Source organism: Dermacentor variabilis, chromosome 6 (assembly GCF_050947875.1).
Source record: "Dermacentor variabilis isolate Ectoservices chromosome 6, ASM5094787v1, whole genome shotgun sequence".
In the NCBI taxonomy this organism is placed as follows: Eukaryota; Metazoa; Arthropoda; class Arachnida; order Ixodida; family Ixodidae; genus Dermacentor; species Dermacentor variabilis.
The window spans coordinates 158,078,553-158,093,136 of record NC_134573.1 but is presented as its reverse complement, the minus strand read 5'-3'; the positions used below and the strand labels follow the sequence as shown (position 1 = coordinate 158,093,136).

The 14,584-nt window shown below is 47.8% G+C and overlaps 1 protein-coding gene across 1 annotated transcript; it reads left to right on the top strand.

Moving 5' to 3' along the window:
* Positions 1–3,806: 3,806 nt before the first annotated feature.
* LOC142585558 (uncharacterized) lies at positions 3,807–11,998 on the top strand. Its single transcript, XM_075696398.1, has 3 exons — positions 3,807–4,530; positions 8,615–8,796; positions 10,188–11,998. The coding sequence occupies exons 1-3, from the start codon at positions 4,234–4,236 to the stop codon at positions 11,038–11,040; spliced, it is 1,332 nt and encodes a 443-aa protein (XP_075552513.1). The 5' UTR covers positions 3,807–4,233; the 3' UTR covers positions 11,041–11,998.
* The last annotated feature ends 2,586 nt before the right edge of the window (positions 11,999–14,584 follow it).

The following is a 14,584-nucleotide window of genomic DNA, read 5'->3' as shown; positions in this document are numbered from 1 at the left end:
TTTGTGATGAATGAAACAATCTACCAGAAAAATATAGAAATCTGCGCAACCATGTTAAACATATCACATTTCTTAGGTGGCCGCCTACGAATCGGGAATCGCATATCGTATAGGTGACCTGCGCTCAAAGAGTGCCTATCCTAAAAAAAAGCATGCCCACATGTTTGCTTGGAATTCCTCATTTCCCTTATATCTCGTAAAGAAACTTCGCATCTGTTTCTTACACCCTGAAGATGCGCCCGTTGACTGCACGTCTGGCGACGTATCCCAGCGACGCTGCAAGATACATTCAGGTGGAGGAATCGCCAGCCGTGATCACAACAATAAAGCCGCCTGTAGCTATTCTACCACCGCACCATGGAGTGTCGTTCGGATAGTGATCGCGTGTTCAACGTATAAACCTTTAAAAATATGAATGGCATAGAAATAATTGCTGTATGTGAATAATTTTTGTGCCGCTAGATTGTTATAATCACCGGGTCTCAACACGTTTAACTTTCCCCAACGTTGAACTTTTATTATCCCACCAATTGCCAAAATCAAAGTTCGCAGGATGTCGGATGCGACTTGCAATCTTGCTTCTTTTCCATGCAGCACGCGTAATATGAATTATACCAAGCGCTGTCATCTGCCTGAGATGTGTACAGCGCCCAGCGATTGAAACACGATATTCGGAGTGCGTAGCTGCCGGCCTTTCTTAATTATTTTTATTTTTTCGCCACCTGTGGCTACTTGGAACACAGAGTTAGATGCATTTTTGTGTCGCATCAGAGCGAGAGCTTGAGTGGGGCATTTCGATTGCACTTTGTACCCCCAGCGATCACCTGTATAGCGCTCGCCGGTGGAGCAAAAAAGCGCCTGCCGCCATGCGGTCCCAACATCCCGTTTCAGTCGGTGAGCACTACACGTGTGTAACAGCCTCTTGTATGAACAAAGAGTGCTGTTCCCTATATTGCATGTGAGAGAATACGTGTGTCTAACATCCTGACCACGAAAAAAAAGGAATCCATCATATCTATTCATTCTTATCGCCTTTGGCTCGCACATCGCTGTGCCAACGCGCAGGCATCGGCAACGCTCGGCGTTTACCGACGATAAGAAAAGATTAGAAACGTAAAAAAAAAGAAAAAAAAGAAAAAGAGAATGGAGCAGAGATAATTCCCGTCGAGACGTGTTCATTTCCAAGGCGCAGTAAGGTTTCACGTCATGGAGCGCCAAAACGGGGCGTATGAGAATATGAGAAACTGATAACAGCCGGTCGGCGAGCGCACAAATTGTCGCGGCAAAGAGATCTCAGAGTCGAAGATAAGCGAGAGAGTATATTAGAGTACGGCCGCAGAGAAAGGAACGGATCTCTGTCGCGGACTAATTAAGATGCGCTGCTGGAAGTGCTGTACTTAGTACGCTGTAATTAACTCGCAGTCTGCTGGGCGTGCTCACCGCGCTTATCGCACATTACGGCAGCTGCAAAGAGGATCTCGCACAACGACGCGTCGATCAAGAAGGAAGCGTGACTGATGTGCTGCAGTCTATCTGCAACCAATTTTAGGCCAACGTTGGAGGAAGAACGCCCCCTTCACGCAGTCGTGACTACTCAAAAGAAGACTTAAGGCTTAGTAACGTGAAAGCATGTAAGTTGAGCAGTGCATTTTGGGAATGCAACGCCAACTTTGTTCAATTTTTTGGCGGCGAAGGATCCGCTGATGACTGAGTAGTCGGCTCCTGTGAAAACTCGCTTTAAAACGGCAGAAAGACTCGAACAAATTCACTTCGTTTGCTATAATGTACTAATCCGGCCCTGAAGGCGTACATTTGTTGGATTGAAGATAATTAGATAGCGTTTGTCGTTTCGTTGCGTATCTCTGCATACAACACAGCGGGCAACCAGCACATCTGGAGGTGTAGCAGAGATGGCTGCAGGTACACTTTCGGTATCTTCGACTGGTCGCCTCCATCCCCCGAAGTAGCGTCGGGCAGATCCGCGTTCCCCGAACTCAGAGATGGAGGACGAGCACGCAAGCCGAGCGAGTGGCTCGCTCTCGGAGGAGAAAAGGGCCGATTCGAAACCACGTGACTACTGCCAACGTCCCTACGTTTCGCATAAACAAAGCTCTGCGCGCTGCCGGGATAACCGGCGGACGCAGCGTGGAACGACCGCTCGTTGAGACGCCAGCCTGCAGTGGCCTAGGTTGCCTAGGTTACGCTGGACCGTCACCAACATCAGCGACGCTGTGGTGTGATGACGTTCCGGGGAACGCTTCAATCTCGACGACTGCTCAGAGGACAGGGCTGTCCTCTGAGCGCTCGAAGATGGAGGAGAGCGATCGAGAAGAACCACCCGAACGCAGGGCGCGAACCCTGTTTCAACGCCACCTTCGAGATCGCGCCACAGCGCTCAGACATGACCAGCCGAAGCTGTCATTTGTTCCATATATCATTTTTAGAATGTTTTTATTCAAATTACCATACAGGGCTCTGTTTGACGCGTTGGCTAAAGGGGACTGGTACAGTACAATGGGAACGCAAAACAAAAACAAACTTAGAACAATTAAACTGCATATAAAAATATATACATAATAAAAATACAAACAAAACTATAGGCATAAATGCATACATTTCAGGTGAGACTGCTATACAATATGCAAGAACTATCAGGAGATGCGTGCTAAAACATGGCAGGCACGAGAACTACTAATATGGAAAAAAACAAAGAAATTTCCCACGGACAGTGTACATGGCTGCATCGTGTTTACCAACGCATATTAATCAACATTGCAGAAACACGCAAGGAAAAAACAATAAAACCTACTGATCTAAATCACCTCGTTACGTGTGGTCCAATGCTGGCGAAATTTTTGTTTATCAGATTCGGCGACGGTGACACCTCGGAGATCATTCCAGAGGCGAATGGCGCATTGAAAGTCACCATCGTGCCGTAGATGCGAATCAAGCTTAGATTATTATGTAATCTGCGTGACGTACAAGGTGGAAGAGACAGACGTAGAGTAGAAAATCAGACTATGTAAACCTAGTCTTCGTTTTAGTCTGTTATGATAAACGAATGGAAACGTTATCGAAAAGAAACGAGCGGGCCTGTTGTGTGCATATTCTTGATAGATAATTAGATCATTGTGCTAGGGTGACCAGATAGGAGCTGCATACTCAAACTATGGACGGACGAGTATTTCAAAAGTCAATTTGCGAACGTCATTCGGGCAGTTGCTCAAGTTACGGCGCAGTTAACCTAAAGATCTGCAACTACTAGCGCAGACAGTGTAGACGTGAGAAGACCAAGAAAGCTTCGGTGATACAATAAATAACTACTAGGTGCTACAAAGATAAGACATGCGATAGACGACTGTCATTAATGTGGGATTGATCTTTTGTTCTGTTAATTAAGGGAGCGTACTGGTTCACCTACGTGCACAGTCTGTGTCTGAAATGGTACCAAATTTCATCGACTGACCTGCTGTAAAACGAAGGAAAAATTCAAGGTTATAAATTGATTTATATTCGTCGTTTATTCGGTTATAATTGCCCTCATTGTAGTGCCTTATTACGTATTAGCTTGGTTGTGGCCTCTGAGAAGGAGCGCGCTAGAGAAATCGTAATGTGAAGTAATTTCTGCGTTAGTGTATGCTATTGCTAATAGTGTATGCGTTATGTTCACTATATATACATACATATATATATATATATATATATATATATATATATATATATATATATATATAAGGCATGCGGGAAGTCCAGCGCAAATTGTCCCACTGCGTGGCCGGCCGCATCACATGAATTTTACCAAGTCGCCCACCCCGTTGAAGTTTGAATGGAGCTTATAAAACTCGTGATCCCTGCTAACACTGCTGTTGCCAGCCGCAAAGCCTCGCAAGCAGAAACGAATAGGTGTTCTTGCCGTCTGTGCGCCTGCTCCTGAAGCGTAGCAGACGACACACGCGACCTTCGCGTTTGGTGACACCACTCGCAGCGCTGTCGCGCCGTCGTGGCAGACGCGAAGAGCCCTTCGCTCGTCTTATCAGAGAATATCATGGAGGAACGAAACACTCTTTTCGCCAGCCATAGATTGCTTATCTTCGTGCGGAGGGCGGACATCACGTGCGTACTCGCAACCGACGAGCGCGTTTGGTTCGTCGACGTGGTGTCTCGCCGGAGGCTTAGCCAACGTTATTCGGCGCCTCACTTTGTTCGACTGAACCGGCGACGGAACGAGGAGCGATGCCCGGCTCCATGGCTTCCAGCAAAGGCGCCGCCGCGCCCTTTGGAGACATCGTCGAAGTGGTGCAGGGCGGCCGCATCAGACAGCAAGCCATCTACCGCCACCGACGGTTCCGGCTTATGACTGTGGACTCCACGCGTTATCGGTGGCGCTGTACTGTGTCTAGCTGCTCGTCGCGACTCATTACCGACAAGTTCGGTGAGAAGCACGTGCTGTACAGCTTCAAGGATCACGATGAGGATAAACACCGCGCTGCCGAAGAAAGGAGACACTCCCATAAAACCTTCAAAACTGAGGTAAGTGGGCAGGTTGAAGATCGGTCCATATAAACTAACACGTTAAAGCCAAATCACTGTGAATGCTGGATATTTTTCGGCCATTGCGTAAAAAGCTGTCTAGTTCTAGGACGACGCGATCAAAACGTGAATATTTTTTTACACTGAATCGCTAAACGTTACCCTGCCGTTACCCTGCCTCTAAGCCAAACGAAACTGTGTAGGACACTGCAGCATTTATGATTGACGTCAGTGCTTCTCATTGCGGCATAGAATATGTGGGTGGCATACCTGACGACTAAGAATTCTATATCTACACGTGGCTCTGTCACCTGTGTTCGACACAAGTACAGCGTTTCAGTGAGAAGAATATGCAGTGCTTCAATTAGCAAAAACTTCGTCGTTCTTCATTCGAACAAAAGCGTTGGTTTCGTTTACTCGTACTAAGTTTCTCGAAGCAAATTTTTTGCTGCATGTTCAACATTTTGCATTCGATTTCTACCGTTAAACTTCTTAAAAGAATGTCACACAGAAGCAAGAACCATTGCTCAGAATACCTAAAATGCTGTTATTGCCCAGTTTATATTTGGCGACACTCATCATAGCAAGTGTTGAGACTTATTTACGCGCTCTAGATAGTACATGATAAGACTGATCAGTTGTAAACATAAAGCACTCAACGTTGCGAATGTGCCACGCAGTACAAGTGAACCACACAGAACTATAAAGAAGGATAAGCTTCTTCAGCAAACCGCGGCAAATTGCAGGAAAATCCGCGTATCCTAATCATTACCAGTCTGTTTGAACGACTGCTAACAATTTTTGGGTTTACTGCTTGTCCTCTTGAGACTCATCTTTAGGATCGCAAAACTCACATCTGACATGTGTCACCTTGAAGTCACCTTTGGCACCTGCCGTGGTTGCTCAGTGGCTATGGTGTTGGGCTGCTGAGCACGAGGTCGCGGGATCGAATCCCGGCGACGGCGGCCGCATTTCGATGGGGGCGAAATGCGAAAACACCCGTGTGCTTAGATTTAGGTGCACGTTTAAGAACCCCAGGTGGTCGAAATTTCCGGAGTCCTCCACTATGGCGTGCCTCATAATCAGAAAGTGGTTTTGGCACGTAGAACCCTATAATTTTTTTAAGTCACCTTTGGCCACATGATCGGAAGCCAGTCTCCAAAAGCAGCATCAGACTTCGCACTTGTGATGGGGGAGGGGGGCGGGGTGATACCCAGAGTCGACGTTATTCGGGTCTTGGGCATGTTTGTCGAATTCAACGGCGGGAACCAAACTGCTCTCCGCAAGATGATCGCAAAGACGGACAACGCTTTCCGCCTCGTTCGCAGTATCGCAAACCGGCATCGAGGCAAGAAGGAAAGCAATCTTCTCAGGCTGATCAATGCTTTCGTACTTTGCCACCTCACGTACACGATTTCTATGCACAACTGGCTGAGAGCGGAGCGAGACAAGCTCAACGTTCTCATCCGCAAAGTAGTCAAGAGGGCTCTTGGGCTACCCATCAGGACCCATACCGAGGATCTCTTGAAGCTGGGGGTACATAACACCGTCGAGAAGATCGCCGAACCACAGGAACGCGCGCAACTTACTCGCCTGACCACCACAGCGGCAGGTAAACGCATCCTCGAACAGCTGGGTTACCACCCTGCGGGATTCCCGATGGTCAGTACCCGATCTCTAGGTGCACTCGAGACAAGTTCGTAGTGGCCCCTGTGCCCCGAAACGTCCATCCCGTCCACAACGAGGGCAGACGCAAGGCCAGAGCAGCAGCCATCCTCAAATAGATCAAGCAACATGACATTAGCGCAAGCTTCGTCGACGCCGCGGAGTACAGCGACGGAAAGACCTTTGCCGTCGTTGTGGTCGACTCGAGCGGCAAGATTTCCAATAGCGCCTCGATTCGCACTTCAGACCCTGGAGTCGCCAAGCAAGTCGCCATCGCCCTCGCCCTGCTAGTCGGTCGTGGGTCCGAAATCTATAGTGAATCCAAAACGGCAATTAGGGCTTTTCAGAAGGGTTGCATCGCCAAGGAAGCTGTTCGTCTTCTTAGCGGCTCGAGTCCATATGCTCTAACAAACCATTCAATTCACTCTTTTTCCGCTCACGTAGTATCGGTGGAAAGTGCCCCCCCGAACCTCACTGAGTCTGCTCACGACGCTGCGCGTGACCTCACCGACCGCGCTTCCTCTCTAAGGAGCACTGACTCCCCTCCTCCCTACGGCCACAGGGACGCTCCCGCTACTCACAACGAGATTATTAAATTCTTCTACATGCCCAGAAGGGTCTTTCCACCCCCTCAACGCAACTTGAATAGGGCGCAAGCCGGTTCGCTTCGGCTTTTACAGACCAGCACATATCCGTGTCTGTCCGCTCCCCACGAGGCTTACCCCGACATGTATCGCGACGACGCCTGCCCGTCCTGCGGGCAGACCTCCACTCTAGCTCACATGCTCTGGGAGTGCGGGTCGACATACCCCAAGTTCATCAAGGAGGAGTGGGACTCGCTTCTGCGTAGCCCCGCTCTAGAAAAGCAAATCCTGGCCGTCCGGCGTGCCCGTGACAGGGCCTGTGGGCTAGACCTGCCGGTCCCGACGTGAGACTAGCCGGGCGTGCGACGACTTCGGGTCCTCGCCGGACCTGCAATAAATTTTCTTCACTCACTCACTCACTCACTCACATGCTGCAGGTCTTGTATTTCTTTGTTGTTGCGCGTTTGCTTTCGTTCACCCAATGTCCTTTAAGATGAAGCTTAACTCGGGTGCTCCTATCTAAATACATGCAAAAGGATAATTCGTCTGTCTCGGCAACCACTGCAGCAAACTTAACGAGGTCTGTTACATTTAAAAGGAAAACCTAACATCTAGGGACAGTTGGTTTCGAATTTTGCATTTAGGTCGTTCAATTTTATTAAATATTGGCCGAAATCTGAAATTTTATGAGAACTAAACTATCAAGTTTACAACTCTGTAACTCAGCAAGGAAATATGATATCACAATTTTGTGAATTGCACCTGATAGTACATCTAAAGCGGACAAAATTGGTATGCTACACATAAATCTAGAAAAGGAAGGAAGGAAGGAAGCAAAAAGCAGAGAAGGAAAGGCAGGGAGGTTAACCAGTTTAGCGTAACCGGCTTGCTACCCTACACATGGGAGAGGGATGGGTGCGATGAAAGATGGGGAAGTGGGAGAGAGAGAGAGAGCACATAGTACAGCACACAAACATCGTCCGGTAGAGTCTATCAATCTGGCATTGTACGTGATAACACTGTCAGAGCCGCTTGTCCAATCCCGTCTCTTTCAAAAACTGAAGTAGTCCCTTCGTCGCCTTCATAAATCTAGAAAAAATCAGTAATATGGAAATACAGCTTCTGCAGAACCCCTGTACAGAACGTAACAAATTCACGTAATATATAAAGTGACACGTACAATTTCTCCGCGTTGCGTGATCTAATGGATGCTATTTACAGAACCGTGAGATTTGTTCTTGGTGCACAGCTATTTGTAAACTTCGTACTTCTGTTCTTTCTTTCAGATTTTCGAATTTTTGGAGATCTTTTTAACGAAATTCAGGCCCTAAATCGAAATTTCCCTTCCAACAATCACTAGAATTTAACTTTCTCTTTCAAATGCAACAAATTTCATTAAAGTGGGTCCAGGGGTTATCTCAGAAACACGTCCTTTTAAACAATGATTTTTGTTGTTGTTGTTGTTGTTGTTGTTGTTGTTGTTGTTGTTGTTGTTGTTGTTGTGGTGGTGGTGGTGGTGGTGGTGGTGGTGGTGGTGGTGGTGGTGGTGTGTGTTTGTGTGTGTGTGTGTGTGTGTGTGTGTGTGTGTGTGTGTGTGTTTGTGTGTGTGTGTGTGTGTGTGTGTGTGAGTGTGTGTGTGTGTGTGTGTGTGTGTGTGTGTGTGTGTGTGTGTGTGTGTGTGTGTGTGTGCGTGTGCGTGTGTGCGTGTGCGTGTGTGCGTGTGTGTGTGTGTCTGTGTGTGTGTGTGCTTACATGCGCGCGCTATCCTTCACCCGATGCATATTCTTGTCGTGTATACCGTGCGCAGTGGCGAGCTAGATCGCGTGTCCGTGCAGGTAATGAAAAAGGTCGGCGAATTCCTCTACGTGCCGGAGAGGACGGTCGGAGACATCAAGTGCTGGCGCTGCCGGTACCGCAGCTGCCCCGGACGGTGCCGCACCAGCCTCGACGGCGAGCAGCTGCTGCACGGGCCAACGGCACACATGTGCCAGTCACTCTCCCGGAAAGAGCTAGCCAGGTGCGTTGCTCCTGTCCTCTGGATAAGGGCAAACGTTGAGCGACGCTAGGAATTTGCCTGAATGATGGAAGTTTATGCAAACACACGACGAGAGCACACTTTGTTCATCTGATTTAAACAAGAATGAGTAAGTTTTAAAACGCCTGATGCCAAAACACTTCCAGAAGGGAGCGGTGGATGAGGAACCTAGTCAGGGAGTGCGCGAGGCATGAGGTAAAGAAAGAAAAGAAAGGAAGCTTTTTATCGAAAGGCTTTTAAGGGATCGGCAACCCTGCGACAAGCTTCCTTCTACAAGCTTCCACATTTGTAGCAGCAAAAATGTATGTCTCGATCGCTCGCTTACAAGTGCAGCTGACATCAGCACTTGTACTGTTACCTCAAACTTCTTCAGGCGTGCAAGGGCCCGGATAACATATTCTGTGATGCGTTTCCCCTACGACTCTCATACAATTAACGCATCGCCAATGGCCGTCAAAGAATGATTTAGTGTTGCGGATGGGATCCAAGAGCCGGTTTGGTTGATATCAACAATTTGCGTGTCCTGAACAATCTAAATGTTACAGCAACAAGCGAAACAAAATTGTGTCTACACCAGCGACATCCCTGTCTTTCGTTTATCCACCGCAGTGGGACTGCTTATAATTCAAAGGGGTTTTATAATGATTGCCAGCTTCATCTTGGGTGTACCCGTAGCGAAAGGTAAAATGCAATGGCTTCTGAAGACGATGAGCAAAACGACAACAATGTGAAAGCAGGAGCCAACGTTTCGACAAGTGTACTTGTTTTTCTCATCGTCTTAAATATCCATCTCCCGCCTTCCCCGCGTTTTCAATGGCTTCTGAAGCCAGACGTAAACTTGGGAGCCTTCTGAGAGAAAGCTTCTATCATTGCACTGAAATGGTAAGCACTAACCGTAATGATGCATTTTAGTAAAGGTAGCCTGTTAGAGGGACGCAGTATTCTTGACTATGCAGAAGGCAATATGGAATCCTGTAGTTGCACTGATTGTGAGGGCTTCAATTAAGAGAACGCCGTGTATGTGTATGAAACGCAGTAATTGTTATAGATTCGCACGACCAGCTATTATGGTGAGCTGAGGAGTTTGGACACACACGATACGCTGTACACAGGTTGACCGTTTAAAACAGACTGAGTAGCCAGAAACAAACCAAGGCCTGACCTATATAACGTTTAGCTACAAAACGACGCTGGCAGTAAGCTGAAATTAAGTTATACCTACGCAACAGTAATGAGCAGTAAACGAATCACTTCAAAGATTTCGTGTTTCGCATTCGTCTCTCTGATGGCCTGTCAGTTGTCGCGAGCGTCATCGAGTTGCTGAGGGCTCCATGCCACTCGGACGCGAGGGGTAACATATCTTTCTTTTGCAGGCCGCCGCACGACCAACCTCTCTCGAGTCAACACACGCCTACAGATCTAAGCCAGGTTGTGAAAGGGACCAGCACAGGTGCTAGTGAACACCAACAGGAGCAGCACGGAGACAATGCAGCCGAGCATGCAGAATATTTGTCATTGCATAGCCCCGATGTTATCTTGTGTGAAGAGTATTCGCCTCGCCCTCGAGCATCGTCCCCAGCCGTTAATGTGTGTGCCACTAAATCGGATGGGGACAGCAGATCAGCCCACGAGACCACCTCGAGGACCGCAGAAGTAGCTGGAGTACCAGAGGAGGACGCAGGCCCATCACATCGTGTCCCGAGTCGGTACGGCTGTCAGAAACAGACCAGGGGACCAGGGAAACCTAGTGCGGCAGCCACGTGTGTCGAGGAAGCCGACATGGTTGAGTCACTTCACGATGACAGCGACGATGACGCATCGGACGAGGACGAAGGACGCCCGAGAAGAGGTGACGACGAATACAGCGAGGTCGAGGGGCATTTGCGTTCTCGCTTGAGATGCGGTGGTCAGACCATCGGGAGTCCCGCGAAATCCGTGCAAGCTCTGCAAATTATGTCCACCTCGTGCGCATGCGCCGAGCAGAAGCTCCGAGTAGCTATTTACGACCAGCTTTCCACCGTGCTAAGAATGGAGGCAAAGTTGCTGAGGGAACAGATGCGCAATGAGGTCCGCAGAGGCAGGCTGCTCGAAAACCAGATGAAGAAGGGCCCTCTGCGACAGAGTGATTGTGCACCTGGCGGTTGGGCCGCCGCTCCAGCAACTGACACAAAGGCGTGTGTGAAAGACAGTAAGGCGCAACACAGCAGCTCGGTGACCACTCAATGAGATGCATCTGGGAAGAGTTGGCAGCTCTCGTAACCGCTCTTCGCGTCTGACTGCCACGTGTGTGCTGCCCTGGCTCTAAGCAGGGTGACAAAAAAAAACGTTGAATAATAAAGTGGGGAGAATGTATGGTAAGACTTCCTGGTCGCAAATTCTCTGTATAATGCCTAGAAAGTTTCACGCAGCAATAAGTCTGTGGGTCACGGACACCGTTCTTTGTTGTTGCTTTTTTTTGCAGGCCTCTAAATAGCGCACAATTGCAAGACATTTCTCGTTCAGCACGTGCGCCAGAAAGATCCTCGGAAAGCTAGCCACGATAGTGAGATGCAGCCCGCCCTGGTTGCTCAGTGGGTATAGCGTTGGGCTATTGAGCATGAGGCCGCGGGATTGAATCCCGGCCACGGCGGCCGCATTTTGATGGCGGCGAAATGCGAAGACGCCCGGTACTTAGATTTACGTGCAGGTTAAGGAACTCCAGATGGTCGAAATTTTCGGTACCCTCCACTACGGCGTGCCTCATAATAAGAAAGATGTTTTGGCACGTAAAACCCCATAATTTTTTAATTGTGAGATGCGGAATCGTATTGTCCTATGAATAATGTGCAGCTTTTCCCGCCAAGAGAGACAGAAATAAACAGGGTGGGAAAGGCAGGGAGGTTAACTGGAACAGATCCTGGTTTGCTAGCCTGCACTTTGGATAGAGTAAGGGTAAATAAAAGACGGAAAAGAAAAGCGGAGACAAAAAGCAAATGCACGAAAAATAAATAGAGGAGGTTGGGAAAGTCCGTGAGAACCATAGTCTCTTCAATACGCCACTCGAACGCAAAAATTTCAAGAGTGCCTTGGCCGACTTATGGTGTGACGACTGCACAGGCCGGCGTTCCAGCACAGATCTGCTACGAAGGCGGCCGGTCATCAAGGCGATCCACCGTGGACGCGAGTGACTGCCGGTCTGCGCTGTATGGTGAGCAAAGGCCGATAACTTGTTCAATTCTTCAACTTAGAGAAACTCAACTTCGTTGTTCAACTTGTTCGAGAAATTCTCACATTACCACCATCTGTGCCAGTGCTTCGCGATCACTGGGTTACCTGCGACGTAACCTTCGGAACTCACCTCCACTTATCCGCCAACTGGCATTTCAAACATTTTGTTCGCCCTCGACTTGAGTTCGCCACTCCAGTCTGGTCTCCCCACCAACATTACCTAATTACCATGCTGGAATCAATCCAAAATAGAGCCGTACGTTTCATTTCCGGGAATTATGACTACCGGTCTAGCGTAACTCAAATAAAGATTCACCTTTCACTTCGGCTGCTAAGTAATCGTCGTGACATAGCCCTTTTGTCATTATTTCATAAATACGCCGACCACACTAACAAACGTTCCTTACACCTAGAAACGTCATCGCACACGTCGCACAGATTATACAATCATCATAGCTTCACGCGCATCTATGGTAAAACAGAAGCATTTAACTCGTCTGCAATTCCACGTGTCATTCGGCTCCGGAACAACCTCCCCGACAACATAGTTTCGGAAACTGACCGTGAAAAATTCAAGCACTCACTCAACTCGCTTAACCCACGTTAACTATTAATGTCACACTCACTGTTCTGTGTTATTTTCTCTACATTTTTCTTGCACTGTTATATGTTTGTTACAAACTTATATTGTTCCTTTCTATTGTAATCATATGCAGCTTTATGTAGCCAATATGTTTCTCTGACTTTTAGGCTGCGCACTTGGCTGCTGTTTCCTTTTGTTATTGTTGGTAATAGATTGTATGTACTTGATTTTATGCCCCCCTTACTCAATCCCCATGTAGGGGCCTTGTAAGTTATTTTACAAATAAATAAATCGCTGCCTCGCTGCCGCAGTGGTCACACGCAGCACTATCTTCCCTTTTGATGCGGAAAGCAAAGAACTTTATTGTAAAAGCCACCCCAAGCCACGGTCAATATATTTGAAGACCCTAGCCGGTGGTGAAAAAGCACTACATGCCTCCACGCACTCTTTGACTTGACCTTACGATTGTCCAGAAACAAGAAAAGTGAATTACGATATGCGAGTGCACGAGCTGTTCTGGCAATGTACTGCATCTTCTACTGGGCGCTACCCTCACAAAAGGGCGTGCCTTACACAAGCAAATACGGTATCTTGCTTTCTCGTCTGATCTGGCTGTTCCTGTTTCGGGATGAGCGATTGATAATTGTTCACTCCGCGCAGCTTATGGGGCTTGCCGGCATAGTTTTCACTTTAGTTGTGGCGGGATTAATGAGCCCGTGACAAGCACAGCTTCAATTTGAAAGCAGAACGCAGAGCACTAGTTCTTCTTGCTGTTTGTTCTCAACTAGTGGTTAACGTCTTTTCCATTTTATGTATTCTGATTTATTCTTTCGGGCTACCCTATTCTTGGCCAATCCTCCTAAACGGTATGCGACAATTCCACATAGTGACAATTAACCTACTCGGTCCTCGGAGCTCTCAGCTCAACTTTTTATTTGTGCTGACTTAGAATACAAGCTATCGGTGTTTGCTGAGTAAATATTGCGTAACTATATGACCACATTTTTGTTCACGATGTTGGAATTGAGGTGACTAGCGCCAGTGCAACTCGAACACGATATGCTACTGAAAGATTGTACAAGAATCCTGAAGAGGACTTGTCGGAGCAGTTTGCTGAATGCTAATCTGCTTGAAGCTTTCCCTACACGCGAAGCCATATCTTTCATAACGTTGCTCTTTAACTATATTATAACCTAGAGCAAGTGGCATCGCCAAGTACATGGCAGCCCGTTTTCGTTTACACACAGCTTAGTTTCGATTGATCGTTTAATGGCCGAGACGTTTGGCCATCGTAGTTGGGACAAGTGTGTGTGTGTGTGTGTGTGTGTGTGTGTGTGTGTGTGTGTGTGTGTGTGTCACAATAAGGCAGTTAAGGCACTTTCAGTCTCAGTTAGGGCAGTTGTCTAAGGTAAAAAGAGTAGTAATAATAATATTTGGGGTTTTACGTGCCAAAACCACTTTCTGATTATGAGGCACGCCGTAGTGGAAGACTCCGGAAATTTTGACCACCTGGGTTTCTTTAACGTGCACCTAAATCTAAGCGCACGGGTGTTTTCGCATTTCGCCCCCATCGAAATGCGGCAGCCGTGGCCGGGATTCGATCCCGCGACCTCGTGCTCAGCAGCCCAACACCATAGCCACTGAGCAACCACGGCGGGTCTAAAAAGAGTAGGAGATGTACTTTATGCCTTCGATTCTTTCGATTCTAGTCACGCTAAACCTGGCGGTGTGCCTAGGCGTAAATAACAAATGCTCCAGGCGTCTGCTTGAAAGCTGAGCTGTGGGTTAAACCATTTTGCTATTTTTGTGATGAATGAAACAATCTACCAGAAAAATATAGAAATCTGCGCAACCATGTTAAACACATCACATTTCTTAGGTGGCCGCCTACGAATCGGGAATCGCATATCGTATAGGTGACCTGCGCTCAAAGAGTGCCTATCCTAAAAAAAAGCATGCCCACATGTTTGCTTGGAATTC

What these genes read in the sequence shown, in the direction of transcription:
- LOC142585558 (XM_075696398.1), top strand. Translation starts at nt 4,234, where the DNA reads ATGCCCGGCTCCATGGCTTCCAGCAAAGGCGCCGCCGCGCCCTTTGGA. An exon ending in ATAAAACCTTCAAAACTGAG is followed by an intron (nt 4,531 to 8,614) that starts GTAAGTGGGCAG and finishes GTGTCCGTGCAG; the next exon opens with GTAATGAAAAAGGTCGGCGA. An exon ending in TCCCGGAAAGAGCTAGCCAG is followed by an intron (nt 8,797 to 10,187) that starts GTGCGTTGCTCC and finishes TTTCTTTTGCAG; the next exon opens with GCCGCCGCACGACCAACCTC.